At 57.8% G+C, this 25,479-nt stretch overlaps 1 protein-coding gene across 2 annotated transcripts in view; it reads right to left on the bottom strand.

Moving 5' to 3' along the window:
- Nucleotides 1-8,164: 8,164 nt before the first annotated feature.
- CXXC5 (CXXC finger protein 5) overlaps nucleotides 8,165-25,479 on the bottom strand; it is a 34,019-nt gene continuing 16,704 nt past the window's right edge. For both annotated transcript variants that reach the window (XM_068535990.1, XM_068535991.1), the window contains exons 2-3: nucleotides 10,737-11,815; nucleotides 8,165-9,212 (exon numbers count right to left, since the gene is read on the bottom strand). In XM_068535990.1, coding sequence (XP_068392091.1) covers nucleotides 9,168-9,212; nucleotides 10,737-11,654 — 963 coding nt within the window. In that variant the 5' untranslated portion in view covers nucleotides 11,655-11,815 and the 3' untranslated portion in view covers nucleotides 8,165-9,167. The remainder of the gene's footprint in view (nucleotides 9,213-10,736; nucleotides 11,816-25,479) is intronic.

Here is a 25,479-nt window from a genome sequence, read left to right as displayed (position 1 = left end):
CAAGAAGGCTTCTTGGCTCTTCCCATCCACATAGATCTCTTGTTCACCAAGGGGTACAAGGCTTGAGAGTTGACAAGGACCTTTCACACAGGACTTCTCATTCCACCCTCATAGTACCTCTGAGAAGCAAAGCCCAGAGAGGAAAGCTTCTAGTAGAAGGTCATGCGGCCTGTGAGTGTCACCCTGGCACCCAGCTGCAAGTCCCCTTTTCTCTTGGGGCCCCCTCTTGGCAGTCACCGGCCTGTGACCCTGCAGTTGGGATCCTCGAGCTCAGATCCAAGTTTCTTTCTCCAGCTCCTTATATACAGAGGGCCACCCCATGTCCTCTACCTCCAATTCATCCATTTATCCAACATTATTGAGTACCTAACATGTGCCAGTAGACAAGCCCCTCCCCCTTGGAGCTCACTTTCTAGCTGGGGAGACCAGCAAGTGAACAGAGAGTTCACCCCGTCTGATGCCAGCATGGCTGTGATGGGTGCACCGGGGGCAGTGGGTACACAGAAGAGAGTTCTCCAGCCAGACTTACAGAATCAAGGTAGACTCCAACCACAGCTCAGCCTCCCTTAGGTCCTGCCTGCCTAGGGAACTTTACTCCCATATCTAACCTCAGTCCCACTAGCTGCAACCCCTAAAGAACAACTGGCTGAGAAAGGCCAAAACCCAGGTCCCTGGCCCCAGTGCTATATCAATCAGCAATCCAACTCTGTTTCTGCCCGGGATCCCCTCCCTCCGCTGTCTCCACAGACCCACCGAGATGGTTAGAGGGGCTGGCTGGACAGCAGGAGCATCCGGCCTCGAGCCCATAAATCCACTGCACCCCTCTTCCAGCCCCCACCGCCCCAGCTCTGTTTTGGGGGACTAGCAGGCCAGTGGGGTCTGTGGGGCTGGCAGGTGGTAGGTAGACAGGCAAGGGTCAGAACCTATCCCTCCCTGGGTGGCTGAGCCACACTGGGAACAGGGGAGGGAAAGAGGCCCCAGGATTGCTGCTTGGTCCTCAGGGTCCCCGAAGGCCACCAGGAAGGGAAGAGAAAATGAGAAAGGAACTCAGCCTTGGCTTCCAAAATCCTCCCACTCATCGGAGCCATGGGGGCTGCAGGAGGCAGGGCAGGCTCCTGACACAGGACCCAACGCCCCTCCTGGGGGTGGGGGTTAGAGCACCGGGCACCCTCGTGATGAGGCCGGCTGCAGGGCGATTAATCTTGTGAGGCCTGTGCGTCAGCCCCCCCGCTCCTCAGCCGCCCATGGTCAACCCCGCCCGCGCTGCCCCGGGAGTTAATCTCCGCTGCTCGGGGGACTTCTCAGCCGCTGTCATGGCTGCATTAATTCTGAAGCAGAGGGAGGCAGGCAAGGACTGGGGGGCAGTGCATAGACTCCTTGGGAAGGTTTTGTGGTCAGCAGCTGGTGAGGAGGGGCTCCAAATGATGGGGCCTGGGTCCCCCTCAAGGCCCAGCCCTAGTTGAGAGGTGGGGGGCGTCTATATTATCCCCTCTCAGGCCATCAGAGCCCTTGCACCCCCCAGCCTCTAGCCCTCAGCCGCCAGCTGCACCCCAAATGCAGTTTGCAGTTTTGACAGCAGATGTCTCTCCTATTATGATTTATCAAAATGCTTAAGGTAAATAATGCACACATATTTATAGGAAAGGAGGGGAGCGGTAGAAGGTAGGAGGGACTGAAGGGGTCAGGAGGGTTTGAAGCACCCTCGCCCCTGTCCCCAGCCCTCCCAGCTCAGGCCCAAGGCTTGACCCCAGCCAGGCCCTGGGGAAAGTTGGCTGGGGTGACATCAAGCCTACCCAGCTGCCCACCCAAGCCTGGCCCCCAGGTCAGGGAGTGGGTGGACCCGCCTTGCTGGGCCCCCGCCAGGCCTGGGAGGCGGCCACCTGGGGGAAGCGGCTGAGCCAGCCTCACACCTCGGACTCGTTTCCATGGCTTCGCTGCGTCCTGACTCCCGAGGGCTCCGTCGCCTTATCAACGGCGGCGGGCACTGCCCTTGCCCTCACCCTCGCAGCCACTCCCCCCGGACCCCAGCAGCTGCCTGTGGATCCCACTGGGGCAGAGCCAACTCAGCCACAGGTGGTGCCCCTTCCTGGGCTGGCCTCAGAGCTGGGTGAGCAGCTGGGAGGGTGGTGGGAAGATGCCAGGGAGGTGCCAGGGAGGTGGAGGGGCGGAGGCCTTTGTAGATTCAGGCTGCACCCACTTTGGGCCCCCCAAATACCCAAATCCTGTCATTTCAGGGGAGGGGGCAGTGATCCTGGGCTACCTTCTCATCCCCCACCCTCACTCCACACTATGCTCTTTGGTTCCAAACCTTCTTGGGCTTAAGAACATTTGGTTAAAGAACTTTCCTGGGTTTTCTGATTTGAAAAGCAATATGTATTTACTGCAAAAATAAAAGTAAAGAAAAACAGTAGTCAAAAAGTGCAGAAAAGTTTAAGTAAGTAATGCTTGACCCTAATCCTGCATCTGGGCAGGATCACGGGCAGCATGTGGGGTGGGGGGTTTGGTTTCTTCCAGCCAAAGCCTGAAGCATGACCAGGTGTTTAAGGGCCAGCTTCTGAAACCAGAGGAACTTGGCTTTGTGACCTTATATATGTTTCTCTACCTCTACCTCTCTGAACCTCAACTTTCTGATCTGGAAAATGGGATCACTGATCATCGCCCTCCTCACGGGGTTGTGGTGAGGATTAAGTGAGCTAGTAAGCGCAATGGACTAGCCCAATGCCTGGCACACAGGCAACAAGCTCTACCACTTGTGGGGCGGTGATATCATCAGCACCTCTAACCAAGGGCAGAGATGCAGAATATGCAGCTTCCAGGGGGCTGGGGAAAGGGGGCTCTTTCTAGTAAGTTTACCCTCACCTGTGGACAGCACTCCAATTAGAGTTGGAAACACACGAGAGGAAAAAATTGCCCAGAAAGAGGAGATAATGTGTTTATTCAGCCCACAGAGGTTTTCTGGTGCCAGTGCTGTCCTCACTGAGCTGCAGACCACAGCCCTGAAGTCAGGCGATGTCAGCCAGAGTGATCAGCAGTGATGGGGGTGGCACGGGGACGCTAGACCTGTTCTGCAGGGGTTAAGAAAGCTCCTGAGGAGGTAGCACCTGAAAGGGGAGGAAGGTATCAGTCAGGAGGGAGAAGGCTGCAGGAAACAGACCTGCATCTGGACAGCGGCTGGGGTAGCTGGCCACCAGAGCCCCCAGCCCAAGCCCTACCCCCAGCCCAGGCCTGAAGCCCTGGAGGACCTGGCTCTCCTCCCCTGGGCCCACCCCATCTTCACGCCCTGCTGCCTGGAATCTGAGGCAGCCCTTGTTCTCTGGCAGGAGGGGAATTTAATGCCGCTGAGGGATGGCAGGTCGACAGGCGAAGAGAGATGAAAGTGTCCACTCTGGCAGCCGGGTCGGTGGCCTCGGGGGACCCTCCCATACCCCCTCTATCTTCCCCAGCCATTCTCCACTCGGTGTGGCAGGAAGAGCCCTCAAGGGGCCCTCAGGAGAAATGTGGACCTCTCGGGACAGGACTCCCTGCGGGGCTGTGTGAGCTTGGGGGGCAGCTGGGCCTCTCTGTGCCAATTACCTGCCTGCAGGGTGCCTAGGCCAAGGTCTGTATTGTTAACATGCTGGTGGCTGCCTGTCCTTCCTCCACCTTGGCTGTCGTCAGCAGTGCCTGTCAGCACAGGGTCGCAGGTGGGCAGTGGGGAGCCAGGGCCGGGTGGACAGTGACCTCCATCCATCCATCTCCAGTACCTGGGAGGGAGTGGGAGCTGGCGCTGCAATCAGGTCAAGCCTAAGCGGCCTTGAATGCAGCAGAGCCATGTGGCCATCACCACCTCCTTCTTTGTGACAGCACAGAGCTGGGCTGAATCTGGGAATAGAGGCTGGGGCCCCAAGCCAGACTCTGCCCCCTGGGCCAGCAGCCCCATGTCCTTATTGGAGGTGCCGTGGGTTTTGGCACTGTGAGGTGACCTTGTTGCTCTGCAAAGCACCATGCCAAGTGCCCCACCCTACGGTCCCTGGTTATGTTGCCCTTTTTTCCTGGGAACAGAGGCAAGGGCATTTGGCCAAGGTCATCCACAAGGGCACACACACACACACACACACACACACATGCAGAACGTGGCTTTGACACATGGTGACCAAGAAGAGGGGAGGACTAATGTGTCTAGACTCAGACTCCCAGGCTCTGCCCTCTTTCCTGTCCATGGAGGCAACTGGTCCTCCCAAAGCAGCCTGGTGCAGGGGTCTGACAGCCAGGAGCCCGAGTTCTAATCAGTTCCCCTTACCATCTTGCTCTGTGACTTGGCATGTCCCCTACTCTCTCTGGGCTTCAGTTTCTCATCTGTAAAATAGATAATAATCCCTAAACTGATGACTTCCTGGAATCAAAGAAGCAAATTTATTCAACAAATTGAAACCATCCCAGACTGAAGACAGCCTCCAACTAGCCTTGGGCCAAGGAGAAGTACCAATACAGAGAGCCTAGTACCTGGCCCACAATCACCCAGTACACTACAGGAGCTGTCCTGCTTCCTTCTTCCTGCACAACACGATGACAGTAAGCTCATAGCAGAGGGTCAGAGGCCCAGTCTGGTGTGCTGAGTCAGGGTCAGGGCATGAAACAGGGGCCCCAGTTCGAGTGGAGGATAAGGGCAGCAAGGGACTAGGTCAGGCCAAACCCTGCTGCTTTGGGGGGGAGGGGGCGCCTGGCAGGCGCTGGGCAGGCCGGGGTGGGGAGAGGCCTTTGGCGGCCACAGAGAACAAAGAAGCTGGGGTTGCCAGGATATTCTGCGGAGCTGAAGCCGGCGGTGGTGGGGCTGGGAGAGAGGCCGTGGTGGCCGTGGGAACCGTTCCTGCTGCCCCCATGCCAGCTCCCCCACCCAGACTGGGCCTCAGGGCCAGGCTGGGGGTAAGAGGGGCTGCCAGGGCCCTCATTCTGTCCCCAGAGTTGCATGGCTGTCGGGGCAGAGACCCAGGAAATGCTGTAGACAAAGACCACGGTGCATAATGTCAGCATCACTGAGGGGATCACAGGTGCACAGTGACACACAATGTCATAAGCACACACCCAGGCAGTGTCACAAGGTCACAGCATGATCACAAGCCAGCGTCACACACTCACATAGAACCCCTGATATCAGTCCCAGAGCCACACCCACGATGGTCACACAGACACAACATCACAAACCACAGAGGACCACCAGTGTCTTGTCACAGGGTCATGCATGCCATACAGCATCAGTGTTACACATCCAGTGTCACACATTCAGCTGTACAACCTCGTATCATACTGGGTCTGTTACAGGATTGAACAATGTCACAGGATTATACATGCAATGTCACAGAACACCCCAAAGTGTGGGGCTGCTGACATCACATCACCCATGGCTACACAAGGTCTCACATCAGTCTACCACACACTGCCACCGACCCATTTTCAAAATGTCACAGTCAGTGTCACACATAGCCACGCTGCTGCACAAGGCCTCACGTGGTTGTCAGGGCCTTGAAGCATCTCTCTCTCTCTCTCTCTCTCTCACACACACACACACACACACACACACACACACACACACACACACACACACACACACAGAGGCACACAAAGCTACATGGATGCTGGGTTTGTCTCCAGCTCCACAGCCCCAGGTGCACTCACTCCCAGCCTCTCCAACCACCCACTGCCACCCAAGCCGGGGTATGGGGTGCTTGAGGTGAAGACTCCCAGGTCACCAGGAGGTCAGGCTCCCAACTGTAGCATAGGGGAGCTGAGGGCACCCCCAGGGAGGGGAATTGGACATTCAGCTCCACAGGGGAGCCCGCCTCTAAGTACTTCTCTGTCAGATGGGAGAGCAGCAGGGGTGAGCCCGAAACAGAAAGACACAGAGGTGAGAGATACAGGGAGATAGTGATGTAGAGACACAAGAGGCACACAGAAACTGAGATACACGGAAAGGTGACGAAACAGAAGAGAGAGTCGGAGACCAGCAGGGACGGTCAAGACAGAGCGACAGATAGAAACAGGCAGAGACAGGGAATTCCCTGGCGCTCCAGTGGTTAGGACTCAGCCCTTTCACTGCTGGGCCCTTGGATCGATCCCTGGTTGGGGAACTAAGATCCCCACAAGCTGCGCAGTGCAGCCAAAAATAAATTAATTAATTAAAAAAAAAAAAAAAGAAGAAGAAGAAGAAAGAAGCAGTAAGAGACAGACATGCCAGAGCAGGGCCCAGCCCAGGGCTAGGGCAGCAGCTAGGCCACTCTGTGGAGAGATGGGGTGGCTGGGGCTTCAGGGAGGATGCACACCCTGGGCGGAAGGTGGGAGATATCTTGGTGAGATTTTGGTGAATAATAGTTTTAAAATAGCAGCGCCAGCTGCCATTGACTGAGTGCTTACAATGAGCCAGGCCCTTCCCTAGAGTGATCTCATTTCATCATCAGGCAACTTTATAGAGGAGAGAATATCACTGTCCCCATTTCCCAGATGAGGTAACTGAGGTCTCATCAGGGTTCAACCTCACAGTTATCCCCACTCCTACCTGGGCCTCCTCCAGACAGAGGGGCTGGCCTACCCTTTCCACAAAGCACAGCACAAGAGGCCAAAACTGGAAGAGGTGAGGGGCCTCAAGCTCAGGGCTTCTCTGTGTTGGGGGGTGAGCCCAGGAGCCATGGCCGGGCTGTGGGTTGGCACACTGAAGGGTACAGGCTGACTGAGTCACAGCATCCCCCCCTCGGGGCTGGCACTGGAGCCGTCCACCCCACACCTGTAGGCATGCCAATGAGGGCTGGCCCAGGCCATCTGCGGCCTGTGTGCTGCCAGCAGCCAGGCGGGGGCAGGCAGGGGCCTCCTGCCCAGGTGCCCCCTGCTGGCCAGGGTTCCCACCCCCACTCCTCCAAGGAAGACCCTCCCCGCCCCTAAGAGGTTCTGGAGTTTGCCTTGTGCTGGCGGGGGCGAGGGTGCCCCAGGCTGCAACACCTCCCCCTACTCCCCGCTGGACCGCCCCCGCCTTCGGCAGAGCCGCCTGGAGAGATCACAGGCAGCCACATGAAAGGGAATTTTTCCCAGGCAGAGATGAAGTTGAAAGCTGCCTCCCACCACCCCCGCCTGCCCCTGCTGTGCCAGGCCAGGCTGCTGAGCTCCTGGTGCTCGAAGGGAGCTTGTGACACCTGGGAAGGGGTTGGGGTCAGAACCCTCACCCAACATGGCTGCTTTCTTTCCTCCCAGGAACAATGGCAGAGACATTTCCCCCACCTGACCGCCTACTCAGCTTTAGAAGTTGCCCCTTCGTCATCCCGAAAGCCCTCACCCACCTGAAGCCAGGCCCCAACATGGTCAGGAAGTCCTTCCTCAAGTCGAGCTTCATCTCAGCCAGGCTCAGAGCAGCTGGGTGAGGAGAACGCCTCCTGGTCAAGTGGATGAGAGGCCGCATCCTGCATACGTCCAGCCTCTGTGATGTCCAGGGCTGGGGCGTGCAGCTGCCACCCCTTCCTGTTCAGGTTGCCCTGGCCTAGACCACGCGGCTGTGTGGTGACTTCCCCAGACATGTGGTCTTGGAGGTCCCAGATGACCTTGTGCCAACAATCTTTCGGTGGGGGCGGGGGTGTGTGTGTATGGGGTGGATGCCAAGAGCCAAAGCCAGGGACACGTCCAGGCCTGAAGGGGGGTACGTGGGGGTGACTGTGTGTGTGTGTGTGCCAGGCACAGCCAGGTCCCCATGAACCTGGGCTAAAACTGATCCCTGGGGATTCACCTTACTAGATCCCTGCAAGAAAGAACAAATAAGAACCTGAACAGGTAGCTCAGTCCCCACCCCCAGCCAGTACTGCTGGCTCCTTTGCACTGATCGGACCTGATGACTTCAGGTGAACAGAGAAGGTGGCCCCAGGTAAGTGAAGGTCCCTGGAGGTCCAGATCCTGAGGTAGGGGGTACAATCAGGCAGGTGAGGTGCTCCAGTACCGGCCACTTCCGGATGAAGAGCATTTCCATCTCGTCAGCCAGGGCTGCTCCTACTTGCCCCCTTCTGGATCCAGACGGCCTCACTTCCCAGGAGATCCCTACTCTAAATGTCCCTGGGCCATCCTTCCTCCTTCCCAAGGTAGTCCCAGACAACCCCTGTCCAGCAACAGCCCCCAAGCCAGGCCCCAAAACCGGAGAGCAAGAAGCCAGTGGTGCTTCGTGACACAAACATGCATTCGTTTTATTCACAAAACAGCCTGGTTTCCTAAAACAATACAAACAGCATGTTCATCAGCAGGAAGCTGGCCATGGGCAAGGGGGCCCAGGCCACCGGGGGCCCCTGGGCACCCACCCCCACCAGCAGGGGGCCACGCAGAGGCCCTTTCTTCTGTTGCCATCAGTGAGGCCAGAAAAAAAGGGCTTATTTTCTCTAAGGGAAGTAGCCAGGATCGGAAATATCGAGACATGAGCTTCCCAGATCTCAATGGATAAACGAACAGAACTTTCGTTTTTGCAAAATCATCACTGTTAGGATTGGGGGGGTCCCATTCTGGGGACCGCGGGTACAGCGAGGCTGGCCTGGGCCCGGGGGGTGGGTGGGCTGCTCCCTCCCGCTCTGTGAGCTCCTTGCGGCAGCTCCGCACGCGTGGATGGATACAGAGGGGCTTCGACACGGCGCCATCAACATTCTCTTTATAAACGTGAGTGGATTCTCCAGGCAAACTATGCACTATTTCATGGTTGGAAAGAATCAAAGGAAGTTTAAATGAGGGTGGAGTTAAACTGTGCTAAATTACAGTAGTGCTTATTAGTAACTAGATTTCAAAAGGTTACAGAAAATTTACATTCTCTACACAAAAACTGCATCTCCTGCACAGACAACATCGACATTGACACAGGAAGGAAACTGATTGTCCATTCTTTGCCCAGGAAGTCTCGGTACTTTACAGATTCATCTTTACCTCTTTTTGTTGTTGTTGTTTTTCTTCCGAAAAAGCAGTTAAATTTTTTTCTTTTCTTTTTCTTTTTATACTAGGGACGTGGAGATGTTAAAACGACAACAAAAAATATATATATAAAAACAGGAATGAAATCTGTGAGAGAATATTTTTGGTTCTAAAGACGGGTGCATCCGTTTGTCTTCCGCCCGAATCCCTTGCCGGAGACCACACGAGCAGTGACATTGCACGGAGAGGGCAGCTTTGGGTTCCCGCCGCCGTCACTGAAACCACCGGAAGGCGGCTCCCGTCGGAAGCATCACCTTCTGGCGGGGGCGGGAGACAAAAACAAGGAGAGAGTTCAGTCAGGGTCCGGCTGGGCCTGGTGCAAAGACGTTCCCCCGTGGATGGCCTCATGGCGGAGGAATGGGCATGGAGTAAAAGCAGCCACCCCTTGGAGTTCCTGCCATCCTGGCCAGGCCAGAGAAGCCTGACCCACTGGGCCACCGGAGAGCCTGGAGCACCGTGAGGCCTCCTGAGCCACTGTGCCCAGGAACCCTCCTTCCAGACAGCAAGACCCCTTTCCCTGGTCCAAAGGCTACAAGCGGCAGGTGGCCATGATGCATCTGGGAGTTGTGTTCACGTTTCTGTTGAATGAGCGTGTATGCGTGTGCACTGGACGCATACAAGGATGTGTGCCTTGAGCTATGCTACAGTGTGTAGTGTGTTTGGAGCTGTGGTGAGAAGGAAGGATGCTTGCTGTGTTTATTAAAAGGCTGCATCTATAATAAGACTGTGTACAGGGCAGGGTGTGTGTGTGTGTGTGTATCTGTCTGTCTCTACATGAGAGGAGAGCGGGTGCCTTCGTGTGTATACAGGTGTGTTTTCTGGGCAGGAGAACAGATATGAGGTTTGGGGTGGGGTGAGTTGGGGGGGATAGCCATTACTGGGATGCCATTATTGTTTTCCAACCATTCTGGACATTTGCGTCAAGCCCACTCGTGGAGGGGCAGGGACAGGGCAGGGACAGCAGGCTGAAAAGATGCTTTTGTACCCAGGCCTAGCACCACAGCTAGGCTCTCATGGCTGGGGGCATGGGGACAGGCCCTGCCATGGGGGTGGAGAGAAAGCAGCATGGGAACCCTTCTGCCTTCTCAAAGCCAATACCATAGCAGACAGGCTTTACCCACATCCCAGGCTCAAGCCACCCTCTAACCCCAGGCCCATAGGAACCCTGGCCATCAACTATGCAGCCAGACTCAACTTGGGGCCTCCAGGCACCCCAAATCGGTCAGCTAGGTACCTAGCGCTAGGGTCTTCCAGGCCTCGGAGCACAGCAGTCAGCACTGGAGCTGCTCTATCCTTGGGTGGCCTTGGGGGAAAGGCTGGGCTCTGAAGGGGCAAATGAGGGACTTATCCCTCAAAGCCAGAGGGTCTACAGGACAGAACCCCTCATATGGAGCAGGGGAGAGTCCCAGAATCTTAGGTCACAGACTGGAAGCTTTAGGACACATTTGAAAGTCAGAGACTTAAGACCTGTGTGGGAATCTCAATACCCAGGAGGGGTTCAGAATCCCGGGGCCTGGCGGGATTCTGCTAGGTCCCTGCCTGGAATTACATGCTTGCCTAGGTTGCAGACTACAACCTACGGGCATCTCGGGATGTGGCTCTGACTCTTGGGGCAGTGAACTGGTGTCTCGGAGCCTGGCCTAGGACCCCAGAGCCCAGGGACAGGCCGGGTATCCCCCAGACACTTGCCCAGGCAGGAAAGGTGGGGATGGGGGTGGGGGTGGGTTTGGACTGCCAGACAGACCCAAGAGCCCACACACCTCCCTCTAAGGTGCCGTTACCTCCAGAGCAGCGGAAGGCTTCTTTTTGAGTTCCTCACATTTTCTGAATTTGCAAATCTGATGGCCAGTCTTTCGGTTCCTACAACTGCTGCACTGCTCGCAGTTGATGCGCCGCCGGCAGGGCGCACACATGCCGCAGCGTTTCCTTTTCTTCTTGCCCGAGCTGATGGCGGAGGCCAGCTCTCCCTGCATGGGGTACTCGGCCAGGCCGGCCATGTGCAGCGCGCTCTCAGCCAGGAACACGCCCGCCGGGGTCATGATGAAGAGGCCCGGGTTGATGGGAAAGGCGCCCAGGTAGGGGAAGTCGGACTGGCCGTTGAGGGCTTCGGCGCCCGCCACGGCCTCCATGTCGGGCAGGCCAGCGCCCGCCTCGCTCATCAGCGGTAGGTGCTCCTGCACCACGCGCTTCAGCATCTCCGTGGACTGCGCGAACTGCTGCAGTGTCAGCTGTCCCTCGGCTGCCAGCTCCGTGGCCCGCTCTGCCTTGCTCAGCAGGCTGGCCACAGCACCACTTTTGTGCTTTGAGGTAGGGTTGCTTTTGTCCACAGCCATGGCCGCCGCCAGGTCGTGCCCATTGGCCAACAGGGAGGCAGCGGCTGCGGCCGCGGCAGCCTTTTCGGCAGACTCCCCGCCCATCATGCTGCCACCGCCACTGCCACCGCTGCCCCCAAAGGAAGAGTAGTGGGAGAGAGGGCGGGAGCGGCGCAGGCTCTTGTTGAGGGGTTCGCTGATGATGCCGCTCTTGTTCCGGCGCTCAGGGGGTGGTGCGTCATCCGCCACCGAGGCTGGCGCGGCAGCCGCCACCGCTGCACTCTTGTCTGCCACTCCCACCTTTGGGCCGCTGCCACTGCTGCCACTGGCGTTGCTGCCGCTGCTGCTACCGCCGGTGTCCTGGGGGCCACTGCCGAGGCTCGACATGGTGGGGCCGAGGCCCAGACCCCGCTGGTGGGGGAACCTGCCAACTGCGGGGAGTCCACAGATGAGCACCGGGGTCCTGCCGCCCACGACAGAGATGCCTGGCGGGCTTTGCTGCTCAGCGCAGGCACATGGTCAGGCGTCCACGTGGAAGCGTCTTCACTCTGTCGGGACAAGAGGATACAGGGTCAGGGCCTCCTCCAACACCAGCTGTATCGCCACTGTAACCACCACAGCCTGGCTAGGCATTCATTCAGTGCCAGCCACAGTTAGGAATTTCTAATTTGTACTATCTCAGTTAAGACTCACAAGAAACCCACAAGTAGTGGCTCGTAATATCCTATTTCATAGGTGAGGAAGACAAGGTTTGGGAGAAGAACTGACTAGCCCATGGATACACAGCCACCAAGTGGCACGGTGGAGGCTCAGCTGGGTCTCCCTCTGCCCTGCCAGGGTCTGGGAAGACCCGATGGAGGCAGGCAGTCCTTCCTGTGCTGGGGGTAGGAGAGAGCGGGAGAACTTTATTAACCTCAGAGGTTACCCTCTGCTTCCTCATCTTTCACTGACGCTACTATGGAGAAGAGGGGCGGGCACAGTCTCTGAACAGCTTGGAGATGCAGACCAAAAAGTATGGGAAGCTGCCCATGGATGCTCATTAGAGATTGCTAATACACATTAATTATCTCAAGGCCCTGGCAAGTTCTGCAGGTAAAGGAAACTGACTTTGTTTAACAGAGTTTGCCAAATAGAGCACAGAACCCTTATTTCAAGGAGCACGTACCCTCCTGCTAGAGGGCAGGCAGCAGTGTGCCAGAGGACAAGCCTTCTCCCGCAAGAGCAGGGCGGTGGGGTGGGGTGGGGGGCTTGTGCACACACTTCCCTCTCTCTCTCTAATCTCGGGACCCACTCTTGTCTCTACTCAGGCCTCACTGCTATGTGCCGGCCTGGCTCCCAGATGGGTCTGGATGGAGGTCCCAGTGAGAGCAGAGAGGACTGTGGGCCCGAGGGACCTCTGGCTGCTGCAAGCTGGGACCGAGAGTAGGTGCAACCCTCTAGGGAATGGAGCCTGTTCTTCAGCCACGCCCACGTGTCTGAGGTGCCCCTTCCCAGGACAGAGCCTGTTCTGCTCAGGCCCCAAGACTAAGGCATGTGAGCAGCCAGGCTCCTTGGCCAGGAGCTCTAGAAGGAACTGTTCCAGATGGAGCCGAGTGGTAGTTTCCTCATCAGCCCTGGCTCTCTAGCGTCTGCCTGCCACGGCCCAGCAACCCCCAGGAGAGGGGTGGGAGGACGGGGCCCAGCCCCGAGCAGCTGGCGACTCAAGGGGGAGGCGCACATCTGGCTGGGCCTGTCCGGCCCTGGGCTTAGGGGCGGCACACACTGCATCTTTGTCCCCAGGCAACCCCACCATCCCCCAGTCACAGGACTCAGCCTGGCCCGGGAGGTCATCTAGTCCAACCCTGTACACTTACAGAAGGGGAAATCGAGGCCCCAAGCAGGCAGGGTCCCTGGCCCAGGACTGCTAAGGAGTGGCCACGAGGAGGAGTGAGTGCAGGCGAGGGAAAAGCTCTGTCTCCAGGGTTAGGTGAACGGCAGGCATCAGCAGCCAGCCAGCCACTCCCTGCCTCTCCCCAGCAGGCACTGGCCCACCTAAGCTCCTTCCTAGTGAAGGTGGATGGGTGGTGAGGAAGAGCTGGGCCAGCTGGCAGATTCCACCAGGACAAACCCAGGAGGGTCAGGCAGTGTCCAGACTGGGCTGGGGGTGTCACAGAGGTCAGATCGTAGTAAGAGGAAGGGGGTCACACATACCCCAGGATTGCTGTGCTCCGTTCTACCTCCTAAGGGCCAAGCCCAGGCTGGCTGTTGGGCCCCTGTCCTCAGAGATCAGTACCCCTCCAGGCATCAGTGACCCTGGCTAGGTGTTGGGGACGAGGGCCAGTGAGATCAGGGCCAGAGACTGTCATGCCAAGTCACCTAGCCCTTGCCCATCCGAGCTCAGCTGCTCTGCCCTGGACCACAGCCCCAGGAGCCCCAGACACAGGCTGAGGGGAGAAGACAGAAGAAGGCAGACGCCCACGGGCTGGAGATGTGGGGAGGGAAGCCGTCTGCGCCCTAGCCCCTCTGTGTGTCCCCCGCCTCTGCGGCCTGCTGGCTGGTGGCAGAAATCGATAGCTGCATTAACGCTGCTCTTGCTCTACTCCCTCCCTCCTCCCAGCTCCAGGATCTGGCTCTGCGTGTGGGGCGGGCAGGTCAATTAGAAGTCAGCTCCCTCTGACACAGACACAGCCGGGCCTGCTTTCAGGGCTGGCACTCTGGCTAAGTCTCTCTGCTTCTGTCTCCATCCCGAGTCTCTCTTGGTGGGGACCTAATCTCATGTTCTGTTCATCTCTGGCCTCCTTTTCGAATCTCTCTGATCTTTCATTTTTCTGTCCTTCCTCAGGGACAACTCCCCCCAGCCACACCCCACTCCCCCCAACCCCACGTCCTGGGACATGCTGACTTTGGGCCCAGAGGACGTGATATGTCATTGAACAGGTGCTGCAGGCAGAACACTGGTTTGTCAGCCTCAGAAAGTGCAGGTGGGGGGGTACACGAGGGGGACTGGCACACAGGGCAACTCAAACCCCAGAGTGGACAGATACCAACGTCTAGTCCCCAAAGCCTGGTCCCCAACCAAGCCTGTTCCAGATCTGTCCCTGTACCTGGCTCATCTCCTTCAGACCCTGGGAAAAGCTGATGCCCTGGTCCCAGTGGACCACTGACCACAGGGCTCACGTGCCCTACTCATGGAAGGGGAGGACATAAGAGAAGACCTTCTCCCAGGCCCCGGCCTCTACTGCAGGGCACACAGCAACCCCCTCCCAGGCCAGGAAGGGCCTGGCAGTGCCCAGGCGGCAGGGGAGGAGCTGGGGCTGCGTTGAAGCGGAGCGGGAATGAGCGGGAGGGAAAGCTGGCGGGCAGGCGGGCGGCGGCGGGCGCATCCATCATCGGCCCTGCCAGGAACGCATCCAGCCCCCAAAAAGAAATACTGCGCCTGAGGAGGGACAACAAAGGGCTCCGTTTCATCAGTAATGCGGAGCCAGCGCCCCGCCGCCCCGCCAGCCGCGGTCAGCCCACAAAGGACCCCTTTGTCCATGCAGGAGCCGGGCCGGCCGGGAGCTGGGACCAGGGGCTGACGGGCGGGGACAGAGCCCAGGGGGCGGGGGTGAGGGGGGGAACCCAGGCATAGAGAGCTGGGGGGCAGAGGGGGACATGGGGCCAGAAGAATAGAGACAGGTGGTGGGGACAGAGGATCACGAGACAAGAGGACTCGAGGGGTGGGGTCAGAGAAAGGGACTGAGAGAGGACAGGGCAAAGGGTCAAGGTTAGAGGACAGAGCATCATAGGGAACACAGACTGAGGCAACTGGGCTGAGAGACGCAGGGTACCTGGCCCAGCTCAGAGACTAGAGGATCTGAGAGACATGGAAACAGAGCCCTGAGGAGACAGTCCCAGATGCAAGGACCTGGGGACCAAGAGAAGGCAGGTGGACATGCCTACAGGAGAGGCAGGCAGAGGCAGAGGTCGGGGGAGGCCAGATGAGACCCAGCTTGTCTCGAGCCCCAGCCCACTCTGGCCCAAAGCCTGGGAGGAGAAAGGAAGGAGGGCTGGGGATCAGTGGGTTCCTGGTCTCAGGGCCAGGCTGTGGGCCCTACCTCCTATGGGCTGGAGCTCACTTGGCTGAGCTGGGAAGTGAGGAACAGTCAAAGCTGGGGCCCCTCTCCTGACAGTGGAGCCACCTCTGCCTCTACCCCCAGGCCCTGGTCAGCCCCAGAAGACACGGGACACCGTCCCTCCCTAACCAGCTCTCACCAAGCGACTCTCAGGCTCCCTTAACTAACCGACCCTATCCGCTAGCATTTATTGAGCACCTACTGTGTCCCAGGCCCTGTACTCTTATGCTTTACCTGTCTTCTATCCCTCCTTGACTCCTCCCCAGTACTCAGGGAAAAAGGAACTATTAACCAATTTCAGAGATGAGGAAACTGAGGCTCAGGGAGGTTCAAGCTGTCAGGCCAAGGTCAAACAGCCGGTGCCCAGTAGGGCTAGAACTTGAACCCAGAGCCCAAGTGTTAGTCACCCTGCTCTGTGACTGCCTTTGTTCTGCCAGGGAAAGGTGACCCAGCTACCCGGAGGCTGCCCCCACCCCCACAGGTTGTTACCATGCCCGTCACCTTTACATGGTCGGGGGGATGAGCTGTCACAGACCCCAGGGGAGTGTCCCCACCTGCGGGGCTTGGAGATACCCAAGCAGGAACCCGGAATGCTGGGCCAGTGACATCATAATGCCAGCTGGCAATGAGGTCACCAGAGGTGGTGGCAGAGCTCTCACTCCACCCTCAGTGCCAGGGGAGCCAGGATTCATCCCCAGCAGGGCTCTGTCCTGAGCCCTTCAGGCCACACAGCAATGGGGGAGGGAGGCAGGACAGGCAGGCACTGTGGGGTGGGATAGTGCTGTCTGCATGGAGACATGCACACAGGTGGCCACAGTGAGATGTTCTAGATGTTCAGTTGCACACAGCCTGCACTACCTACCCGAGAGCGGCCCCATGCTCTGCGCTCCTGGGGGGACAGTGCAGGATACAGACGCACAGCTCTGGAGGGGTATGCAGGAGCTGGGCTGATGGTCACATGAACTGATGTGAAAAGAGAGAGCGGGAAGGGGACTGAGTGGGGCAAGGGGACCTTTCTGGAGGAAGGGGCTGCTTAGCCTGTGAGTTAAGGATACGGAGAGGTTATCAAAGGAGACATGAATCTGAAAGCGTTCCTAAGAAATGGGGAAGTGGGTGTGAGGTGTGGCTATGAGGTTGGCAGGGTCCCAACGGGGTGGGGTTTGAGGTCAAGGGCAGGATTTTTTTTAACAGATTTGCTGAGGTACAATTTTTACTTACTATAAAATTCACCCATTCAATGGTTTTTAGTAAATTTACAGAGTTGTGCAACTATCACCAATACCAACGGCAGAGTTTGCACAAGGCACCATCCCTCCCCTACTCCTCTGCTGGCTGGAATAGCCTCCCAGCTGTCCTGCCTGCTGAAGGAAGGCTTCCTGGAAGAGGTGGCATTTCATCAGGGCCTTCAGGACGCCAGGCACTGGCCCAGCAGAGCCCACCATCGTCTATGTAGGCCCGGGTTGCAGACTCACACACCCTGGCTCATCGCACCCTTCCCCACACTTCCGTGCCCACTCCTGACATCCCTGCTACACCCCTTCACGCCCCTCCAGCCACCTTGATGGGCTGGTGGTGTCCTTGGTCTCCAACGGAGGCAAGATGGACAGACTGACTGATGGTGGGCAGGCCAGTGGTGGTGGGGAGGGCAGACCACAGGCTATGGTGGTTGAACTGAGCTGAGCAATTGGGTGTGTGTGTGGGGGGGTTTCCATCTCTGATTTCCATGATTCAGCCTGGGGAGTTTCCAGAGGGAAAAAAAAGCCCTACTCAGGCCCAGGGAGACACACATAGGGACACTGGTCTTGGAGGCCAGGAGAAATGCAGGCCCCACTGGAGAGCACAGGGCACATATCCAGCTACGGATGGACACACACATACAAGGACACATTGACCACTGTTAGCACCCAGGAGATGGCCTGGGGTGGGACACGCCCTCAATACCACTAGGGCCTCCCTAAGACTAACACCCCAAGACCAACTGCCAAGGACAGAATGGGGGTGAGGGCTGCAATCCTATTTCCCTGACTCCATACCCCCTGGCCTTTTATGCCCCTCTTCTCAAGGCAGGCTCAACCCCCTTGCCTGAGAACTGAAACATGCTGCTGAGAAAACCCAGGAGTATAGGGGGCTCTGTTTGCCCTTACAGAGCTCCCAAAAGGAGCTGGAGGAGGGGATAAACCCATTTCATGGACAAAAAACACTGAGGTCCCGGGCAGGAGGTATTTCCTGACCTGGGGCTCTGGGGAACAAGACAGGGGTCCTGGGACACCTCTGATAAAGACAAGGCCTGCCTCAACAGGTACCTCCTTTGGGCCAGGTTCCTTCTCTGGAAGAGTCAAAGGACCCGGAGGGCCCTCCTTGCTGTGTGACCGTGGCATATGGCCTCTGAGCCAGTTTCCCCATCTGTAACATGGCACCACGAGGATAATAGCTAACATGTATGGAGACCTTCCTATGTGCCAGACAATGGACATGGCTTGTCTCATCGAACCCTCATACCCACTTTCTGAAGGAAGTACTATGATTGCCCCATTTAGAACAGGCAGTTTGATAAGCAACTGTGATCTGGAGAAAATGATGGCCTCCCTGTTTGGGAGCTCCTGGATCTTAGACTAAGGTTTCCTAAAGTGGAGATGTCTGAGCTGACACTAGCCTGGGATCAGAGCCCACACACTTACTTAGGACCTCCCTCCCGGTGGGCCTCACCACAGGACAAGCCAGGGAAAGCCAGCTCAGAGATATGTGGGCCAAGGAATTGGTGGGGACAGGGCACATATCCATAGGACTGGCCAGGGGACTGAGTCTGCAGGCCCAGGTCTGTGGCTCCATCCTGTCCCTTCCTGTTGACTTTGACACCCTGCCCCACACTGAGCCTCAGTTTCCATCTGTAAAATGGAGAAGAATGGTTCTTGCTCCTCACCCCAAACTGCAGGAGCCATGAGCCCAGAGGGCCCCATGCGGAAGGAGGTGGAGAGATACAGAAAAAAGACTCCGGATAGTGAACACCCCCCACCCGCCCCCATCAGAGAGGCCAGAACTGGCTCTTGATGTGATTTTCAGATGGGGAAACTGAGGCCTGGAGAGAAGGGTTTTGAGCAGGCCATAGGGTTGGGACCAAGCCCCAGATGATGTGAGGCTTATTGGGGTGAGCATTCAGACCCCTCCCTTTCCTATCTTCCCAGAGGACACGATAATAGCAGACCCTAATGATGAGCACTCACTCTCTGCCACGTATTGTGCTAAGCATCTCACATGCATTTTCCCACTGAATTCTCTCTGTAACTTGCTAACTAGTATTAGCCCCATTTACAGATGAGGCTCACCTGCCTAAGGTCACAAGGTCAATAAACGGCAGAGTCAGGATTTGAAACCAGGTCTCCATGACTCCAGGGCCTGGCTCTCCAACACTGGCCAAGGGCTCTGAGGCACGTTTTGGCTGGAGGGTGAGGTCCAGTTCAGCTCTCAGCCTAGGGGAACCCTCTAGGTTTCTCAAGGGTCCTGGGGGGGTGGTTCTCAGGCTCTGGGCAAAACACGTCGGGATGCTGTTGCAGAGAAGTCTGCAGCTGTACCTTAGGGCCCAGGAAGACAGGGGAAGGGGCTGCCGGAGGGCCGGACGGGCCAGGCTGGGCCAGAGCTCCGGGCATTCCGGCGGCCTCCGCAGGAAGCAGAATGGGACGGAAACCGGCTCCTGCTCCTCCCCCAGAATCCTGTGGGCAGCCCAGCCGGCCTGCACAGAGGCCCTCTTTGTGCCGGCCCCAACCCGCCACCCGCGGCTGGCCCAGGGTTTTGAGTTTCCTGGGGGGTGGGGGCCCCCACCACTGCTAAACCTCCAGCTACCTCCCCCTCTCAGGGGCGGTCACAGCGGTCCGCAGCTGGAGGAGGAAGTGTGAGTGACGGCCAGGGCTACCCCAGAGACCCCGGTGGGCCTGAAGTCTGTCCACATCTCACTCCCCCAACACTTACACACCCTAATCAGGGGCTGGAGGTGGGCAGAGGGACCCAGAGACAGAGCCTGAGAGACTCCCCTGAGCCTGACCTCCCAGCCAGCGCCATCAAGCCCATCCTGACCCACACAGAACCCTCCCATTCCACTCCATCTCAGTGCTCTTGTGCCCAAGGTGGTGGACATCCATGGAGGCCGGCCAGGTGGGTAGGGTGGCCCATCTGTCAACCACCATTTCCTACTTTTCAGGGGCTCCCTGGACACACAGGGTGCATCAGAGGGGAAGCCTCAAGCTCACTTCAGCATCTCGGGGGACAAAAGTTCCTTGGGTGTTGTAACTGCTCAAGGAACACCATGCCCCAAGGATTGGAGCGTGTATGGTGAAAGCAGCACTAGGGACAAGTATATCTGTGTGTGTCCACCTGGGAGGTGTGTCAGAAACCTGTGCACACTGCATGCACGAGAGTGTGGGTGTGTGTGTGTACAGTCTCAGCTGTCACTCTGTGGGTTTGAGCACTGATGAACACATGGGGCTTAGATATCAGTGGAGGTGGAGGTCTCGTGTGACTCCCCTGTGTGTACGAGTGGAATGTGGCTATCTGCATCTGTGGATGTATGCGTATGACCGAGTGTGCGTGTGTCCAAGTAGAGTGGTTTACGTGGTGGCTGGACGTTTGTGGGTTCTTCTGGCCTGTGAGGGTGTGCGCGCGCGTGCAGGCGTGCATGCGCTCACTGTGAGTTGTCTCAGGGCCTCTGAAGGGTTCTGGGATGTGAGTCTGGGGCCCACCTGGCGTGGGGATGGTGCAGACAGGAACTGACGCCAGGTGCTGGGGCCCCTGTGGAAACAGGAAGTTGCCCACAGGTACGCCTGGGCTGTGGTGGAGGCTGGGCTCCGCCCAGGTTCAGTTTGTCCCCCTGAGAAACCAACCCAGGGTTCCAATGGCCAAGAACCTGTCCCAGCCCCGAGGGAGGCACCTGCCTTGTCTGCCGTTCAAGACCTGATGGCTCTGGCCAGCATCTGCCTGGCCTGAGCGTGGAAAAAACTGGAAAACAAAAGCCCCCAGACCGCAGGCCCTCCCTGCAGAGGCGTGGGGGAGTCAGGCAAGAGGAGGGAGGCTGAGGAGGAGGGAGGGAGGTGGCGCTGCAGCCCCGGAACACAAAAATAATGAGGCGAGAGGGGCCATGGGGCCGAGCTGGCTGGTTCCGGAGTCGCTATCTGACCTTGACAGATGCCACAGCTGGGCGCCTGGAGAGGAGCCGCCGCCACAGTGCTGCCGAACAGCCCCCCCCAACCCGCCACCTCCCCCAGGCTGGGCCGACGGAGGTCCAGGCAGGCCCCAGCCACAGGCAGCCACCCCACCAGGTGGGAGCAGGGAGACCTCAGGGTGCAACCCAGTCAGGCAGGGGGGTGGGGGGGGTATGGAGGCAAGAGAGTGGGGTCAGGGCCGCTGCAGGGCACGGAGGCGGCAACCGGGGTCTCCTGAGGACACCCTGGCCCTCAGGTGCGGCTATGTGTGTGAGAGACGCACAGAGCATGCTACTGTGCTTGTGTAGCTATGAGGCTGAGGGTGTGTGTGCAAGAGAAGCCAAGTGTGAGTGCGGGTGTGACAGAGATGAAGCTTGTACTTGGGTGCACGTGTCCTTGGGGTCACTGATCACTCCCCTGCCCCCTTGCAGAGCCACAGCTATGCTGGTGGGAGCGAGCCATGCTGGGGCCAGGGGTGGCGGGGTGCGAAGAAAGCCACGGGCGCCCCTCACCACCAGGTTCTGTCACTTGCAGATGGAGGAGAGGTGGCCCTGTGGCCTGCCCGGGCCTCCCCTTTCTCACACCATGGTGGTGCTCCCGGGCACAGTGATGGGCTCGGGCTTGGACACCACCACTCTGGGGACACCAGTGAGGGGCTGGGGTATGAGCTGCTGGAGGGGATGCTGGGCTGGAGGCGGATTAACAATTCTGAGCACTGGCTGCATAATTAAAAAATCATTACGGCAGGCGGGCGGGCAGAGCCGAGTGTGAGCTCGCGCTCAGAGCGGGTGGGGACACTGCCATGGCGCTCCCCCTCCCACCGCTTCCCCGAGGAAAAATCCCACCTGCTAATATAATTATGGAAAAACACAAGCACAGAAATTCGGTTTCAGCAAACAACGTGCGTTGAGTGCCCAGGGCCTGCCTGGCCCTCAGCACAGCGAGCAGGCTGGTCACCAGTGCCCAAGGCTCCTGGCAGTGAGGCAGGCCCTGCTGGGTCCATACTCCAGACCCCCACCTCCACCCCGTCAGCAGCCCCCAAGAGGGCGGGCGGGGGACATGTAAAGCCCAGCTCCTCAAATTACAAATCCAAGAGAAAACTGGCCTGTCCTGACAGTGGACAAATGGGGAAATTGAGGCTAAGGAATCTGTATACGCTTATTGTGTTTGTGGCAACGCTGAGAGGAAGAGTCGGTCTCGCTTCACCAATGCAACAGCTCAGGAACTCAACCCCATCCCCATCCCTTCCCCTGTATCCCTCCAGCTTCCCTATCTCATCAGTCATCCCCCAGCCCCTTCCACTCCCGCTGGGAGGAGCAGATCTCTCCCCAAGACTGAACGGGACTGTTCAAGCCAGGTGACCCAGCCCCTCCCAGCGCTTACCCACGCCGGGACCCCCAGCCTCCCAGTTCAGGGACAGGGTGCCCTGGGCTTGTCTGGGTTAAGCTAGGCCAGCAGGGCTGGCTCCCGCCACGGGCAAGGCAGCCAGGTCTGGGGCACAGGCCCCAGGACGGCAGGAACAGCAGCCATCACCTCCGGCCTGGAGCAGGCGGCGGGTGGCGCGGGGAGGGGAGTCGGCCCTAATTAGTCGGCCAGGGACCCGGGCGGGCGCCGGGGCAGCAGACGCAGAAGCCGGAGCCGCGCAGGCACGTCCGCGGCCAGGAGGCGGCGGGGAGCAGGGAGGCCGTGGCGCCCTGGGACGCGGTGGGACAGGCGGCCTGGGAAGGCCCGGGCGGAGGAGATTCCGCACCGAACAGGCCTGGCTTCCCTCATTCCTCGGTGCCACCAGGCGCAGCAATTAGAGGCTTTCAAAGTTTGTTCTTAATTGGTTTCATTTTTGCCTCATAAATGATTCATGGCCCTGGAGGACTGGGAGGCAGAGAGAGTGGCAGGGGAAATTTGGGGAGGCTTTCGCTGGGAGCCAGGCCCCCTACCTGAGGCTGGAGAGGGGGCTGCAGCCTTAGCCCAGTTGATGACAGGGCCTGGGGAAGCCTTGGGCAGGTGGGATCCTCCAGCAAAAATAAAAACCCAGGCCCTCTCCTTGGGGCACTGACTAATTAGGAACTGCAACTTCTCTGTAGACCAGAGCTCTGCATCCAGGCCCAGAGCCACCGCAGCTGCTGGGGCCCTGGGAGGGTGAATAATAATGTAATGATAACAAAATAACAGTGTCAATAGTAATAATAAAGATGGTGAACACTTAAGAAGGAGTTCTCACAAAGTTTCAGACATGAAGCTAAGAACATCTCTTTTAACCACCCACCCTACACCTCCCAAGCACTACCAGGAAGCGGTACCAGTATCCCCGTTTTACAGATAAAGAAACTGAGGCTTGGCGAGATTAAGGTCTCTCCTCTGACCCTCCGATGCCAGAACTCCTCGCTCCTCAAGGTCTCAGGAGCCTGGGGCTCAAGGCTGGACACTGGGAACACTGCCTGCCAGGTGAGTTAGGAGTTGCAGGTCCCAAGGAAGCCTGCAGAAGACCCCACACCCATCTGGGCCAGGTTAGCTCTGCCCCTCACAAGGCTGAGCAATGTCCTCACAGGGCGTCAATTGGCCCAGCTGTCAAATAGGCAAGCAGGAGCCCTATGACCCCCACCCAGTGCTAACTCTGTGCTGGGCATGGGATTAGAGAGATGTCATGGACCCCACCCTCAGGAAGCTCCCAGTCTAGGGGAACATGGATGGACACACACAGAGAAGGGTTTAATAAGAGTCTGTGCAGAGAACTCCGAGCACTTAGCCAGTCGCCTGCTGGGAGCTTCTTGGAGGTAAGGTGGGCAGAGGAAGTTTCTCCCCTTTAAGCCCATACCCAGCCCACACAGGATGCTCAGGGAATGGGTGTGGTCCATTTAAACCTTAGGCTAGAGATCAGACCTTGAAGAAACCCAGAACTACAGACTACATCAGAGGGCTATGGGATGCAAAATGCCTAGCTCAGCCTGCCCATGACAGTCACTTTTATTCTGAACAACTATGAGAGGTGAGGCCTACACAATTAACTGCAGGGCCCACTTGGTCCCTGCGGACATCCTGGAGGTAAGGAAACGCGCTAAACAAATCCAAGACTAGATGCTGTATGGACTCCCCCTAGAGGCCCCAGGGCTCTGGGCCGCTAGCTGTTGGCTCTTGGGTGCTTCACAAGTATCACCTCCTCGTGTGTCCTCCAGCTCCAGTCCCAACCACATGCACCAGATTCCCCTCCAAAATCTTGGCCTTCTCAGGCTCTGGCACCTGCACAGTTCCATTGGCTCCCTGCTCTCCCACCCATCCGGCCTCACCAGGCAGTGAAATAGTCTGGTGCCAAAGTCAGACGCTTCAAGTGGTTATACCTCCCTGTGCCTCACCACAGCCCTCTGCGTGGCATATATGATCACACCTGTTTCCCAGATGAAGAAAATGAGGCTCTGAGAAGCTAAGGGACTTACTCAAGGCCACACAGCTTAGGGGAACCCAGACCCAAACCTCTTAAAAGCCCATGTGCCTCACCTTGCTGGCCTCCTACAGGTCATATCCCTGACCTGTCCCACGTCTGGCCACCTCTTGCCCCAGCCCCAACCTATCCTCCGTCTAGACAAAGACTAGGTACTGAGGTACTGTGTACCGAGTCCACACTCCTCCAGACACTAGAACCTGGTCAGGCTGTTGTGGTCCGGGGCCCTGCAGGGGACCCAGGAGGCAGTAGGGTTCCCTACATAACCCAGGGAGCCCTAGGGTATGGGGCCTCCTGCCTCAGCCCAGCTGGGTCATCCTGAGGGTGGGGTGGTGGGAGAAGTCCCCATATGCACATACAGGATAACACAAATGTCTGAGGAAGGGGAAGGAGGCGGCACAATGATGCCAGGGAGGAAGGGGTTGGCCATGTTCTCTGGCCCTCTCTTTGGGGTACAGTCAACTTTAAGGCTCCTATCACACACACTTGGGAGGGGGCTGCCTGTGGAAGTGTTCATCCCTTGCGAAGAAGCCTAACTTTTATACACCCACTACTCCATCCTGCTGGAGAATATAGCTGAATGCCTTGTCACACCCTCTGAGCCTCAGTTGCTTCATCTGTACAATGGGCCCAATAATGTCCCTTGAGCTCTATGGAAAAGACTTTGGGAATAGGTTTAGAGGTTTCCCTTGAGAAAAGGGATTCGGAAGAACTGGACAAAACGCTCAGTAGTCTACGTTGGCTGGGGGCACTTGAGACACTGTGGTCAGTGTATAGTAGAAGCTTGACAATGGCCTGGTGAACACACAAACAAGTGGCTGAGTTCAGAGTTCAGAGTTCAGCTTAGCCAGTCCAGGTGACACACCCTTCCCAGGTGTCCCCTCTGGGCCAGGACACTGGTCTGCCCAGCCAGGTCACCGGGGTCTCCCTCCCCAGCCTGCCCAAGAAGCTGCACGTCTCAGGTGGGTCAGCACTGACGTCAGTAGGACCAGGTGGGCGTGGAGCCTGCCACCTCCGGAACCACCAATTAATTAACTTTTTCAAATTAATTTCCCAAGCAAAATTCCATAATTACATCTGTCTCCATCAGCCTGAGCTGGGCAGGCAAGAAGACCCCGCAATGAGATGGAACACGACCATACTAGGGGGTGACCATCCTAGCCCCAGGAAGAGGTCAGAGAGGCACTGGGGGTTGGGTTTCATCCTGGCAGGGTGATTGTCTGGCCTCCTTATGGATGCTGAATGAGAGGGGAGGGGGCCGAGAAGCCAGAGCCCCCCAGCCAGGAGGTGGAGGGTTCAGGGACACCCATGCCTTCCCAGCTCATCCTGCTGCCCCCACCCCCCACCCGGTGCCCCAAACTACAGTGGGTCTTAGCAGGGCCCAGTAGCAGCACCGGCACTGCAAGGCTGAGGAGGCTGCGACTGCAGCGTTCTAATTTCCCAAAGGGGTTGAGATTAATTAGCTCACACACAGGCGCAGAGAGGAGAGGAGAGTG

This window comes from Eschrichtius robustus, chromosome 2, assembly GCF_028021215.1.
Source record: "Eschrichtius robustus isolate mEscRob2 chromosome 2, mEscRob2.pri, whole genome shotgun sequence".
NCBI classification, from domain to species: Eukaryota; Metazoa; Chordata; class Mammalia; order Artiodactyla; family Eschrichtiidae; genus Eschrichtius; species Eschrichtius robustus.
Note: the sequence above shows the minus strand (reverse complement) of the source record. Positions and strands in the feature narration are given on the sequence as shown.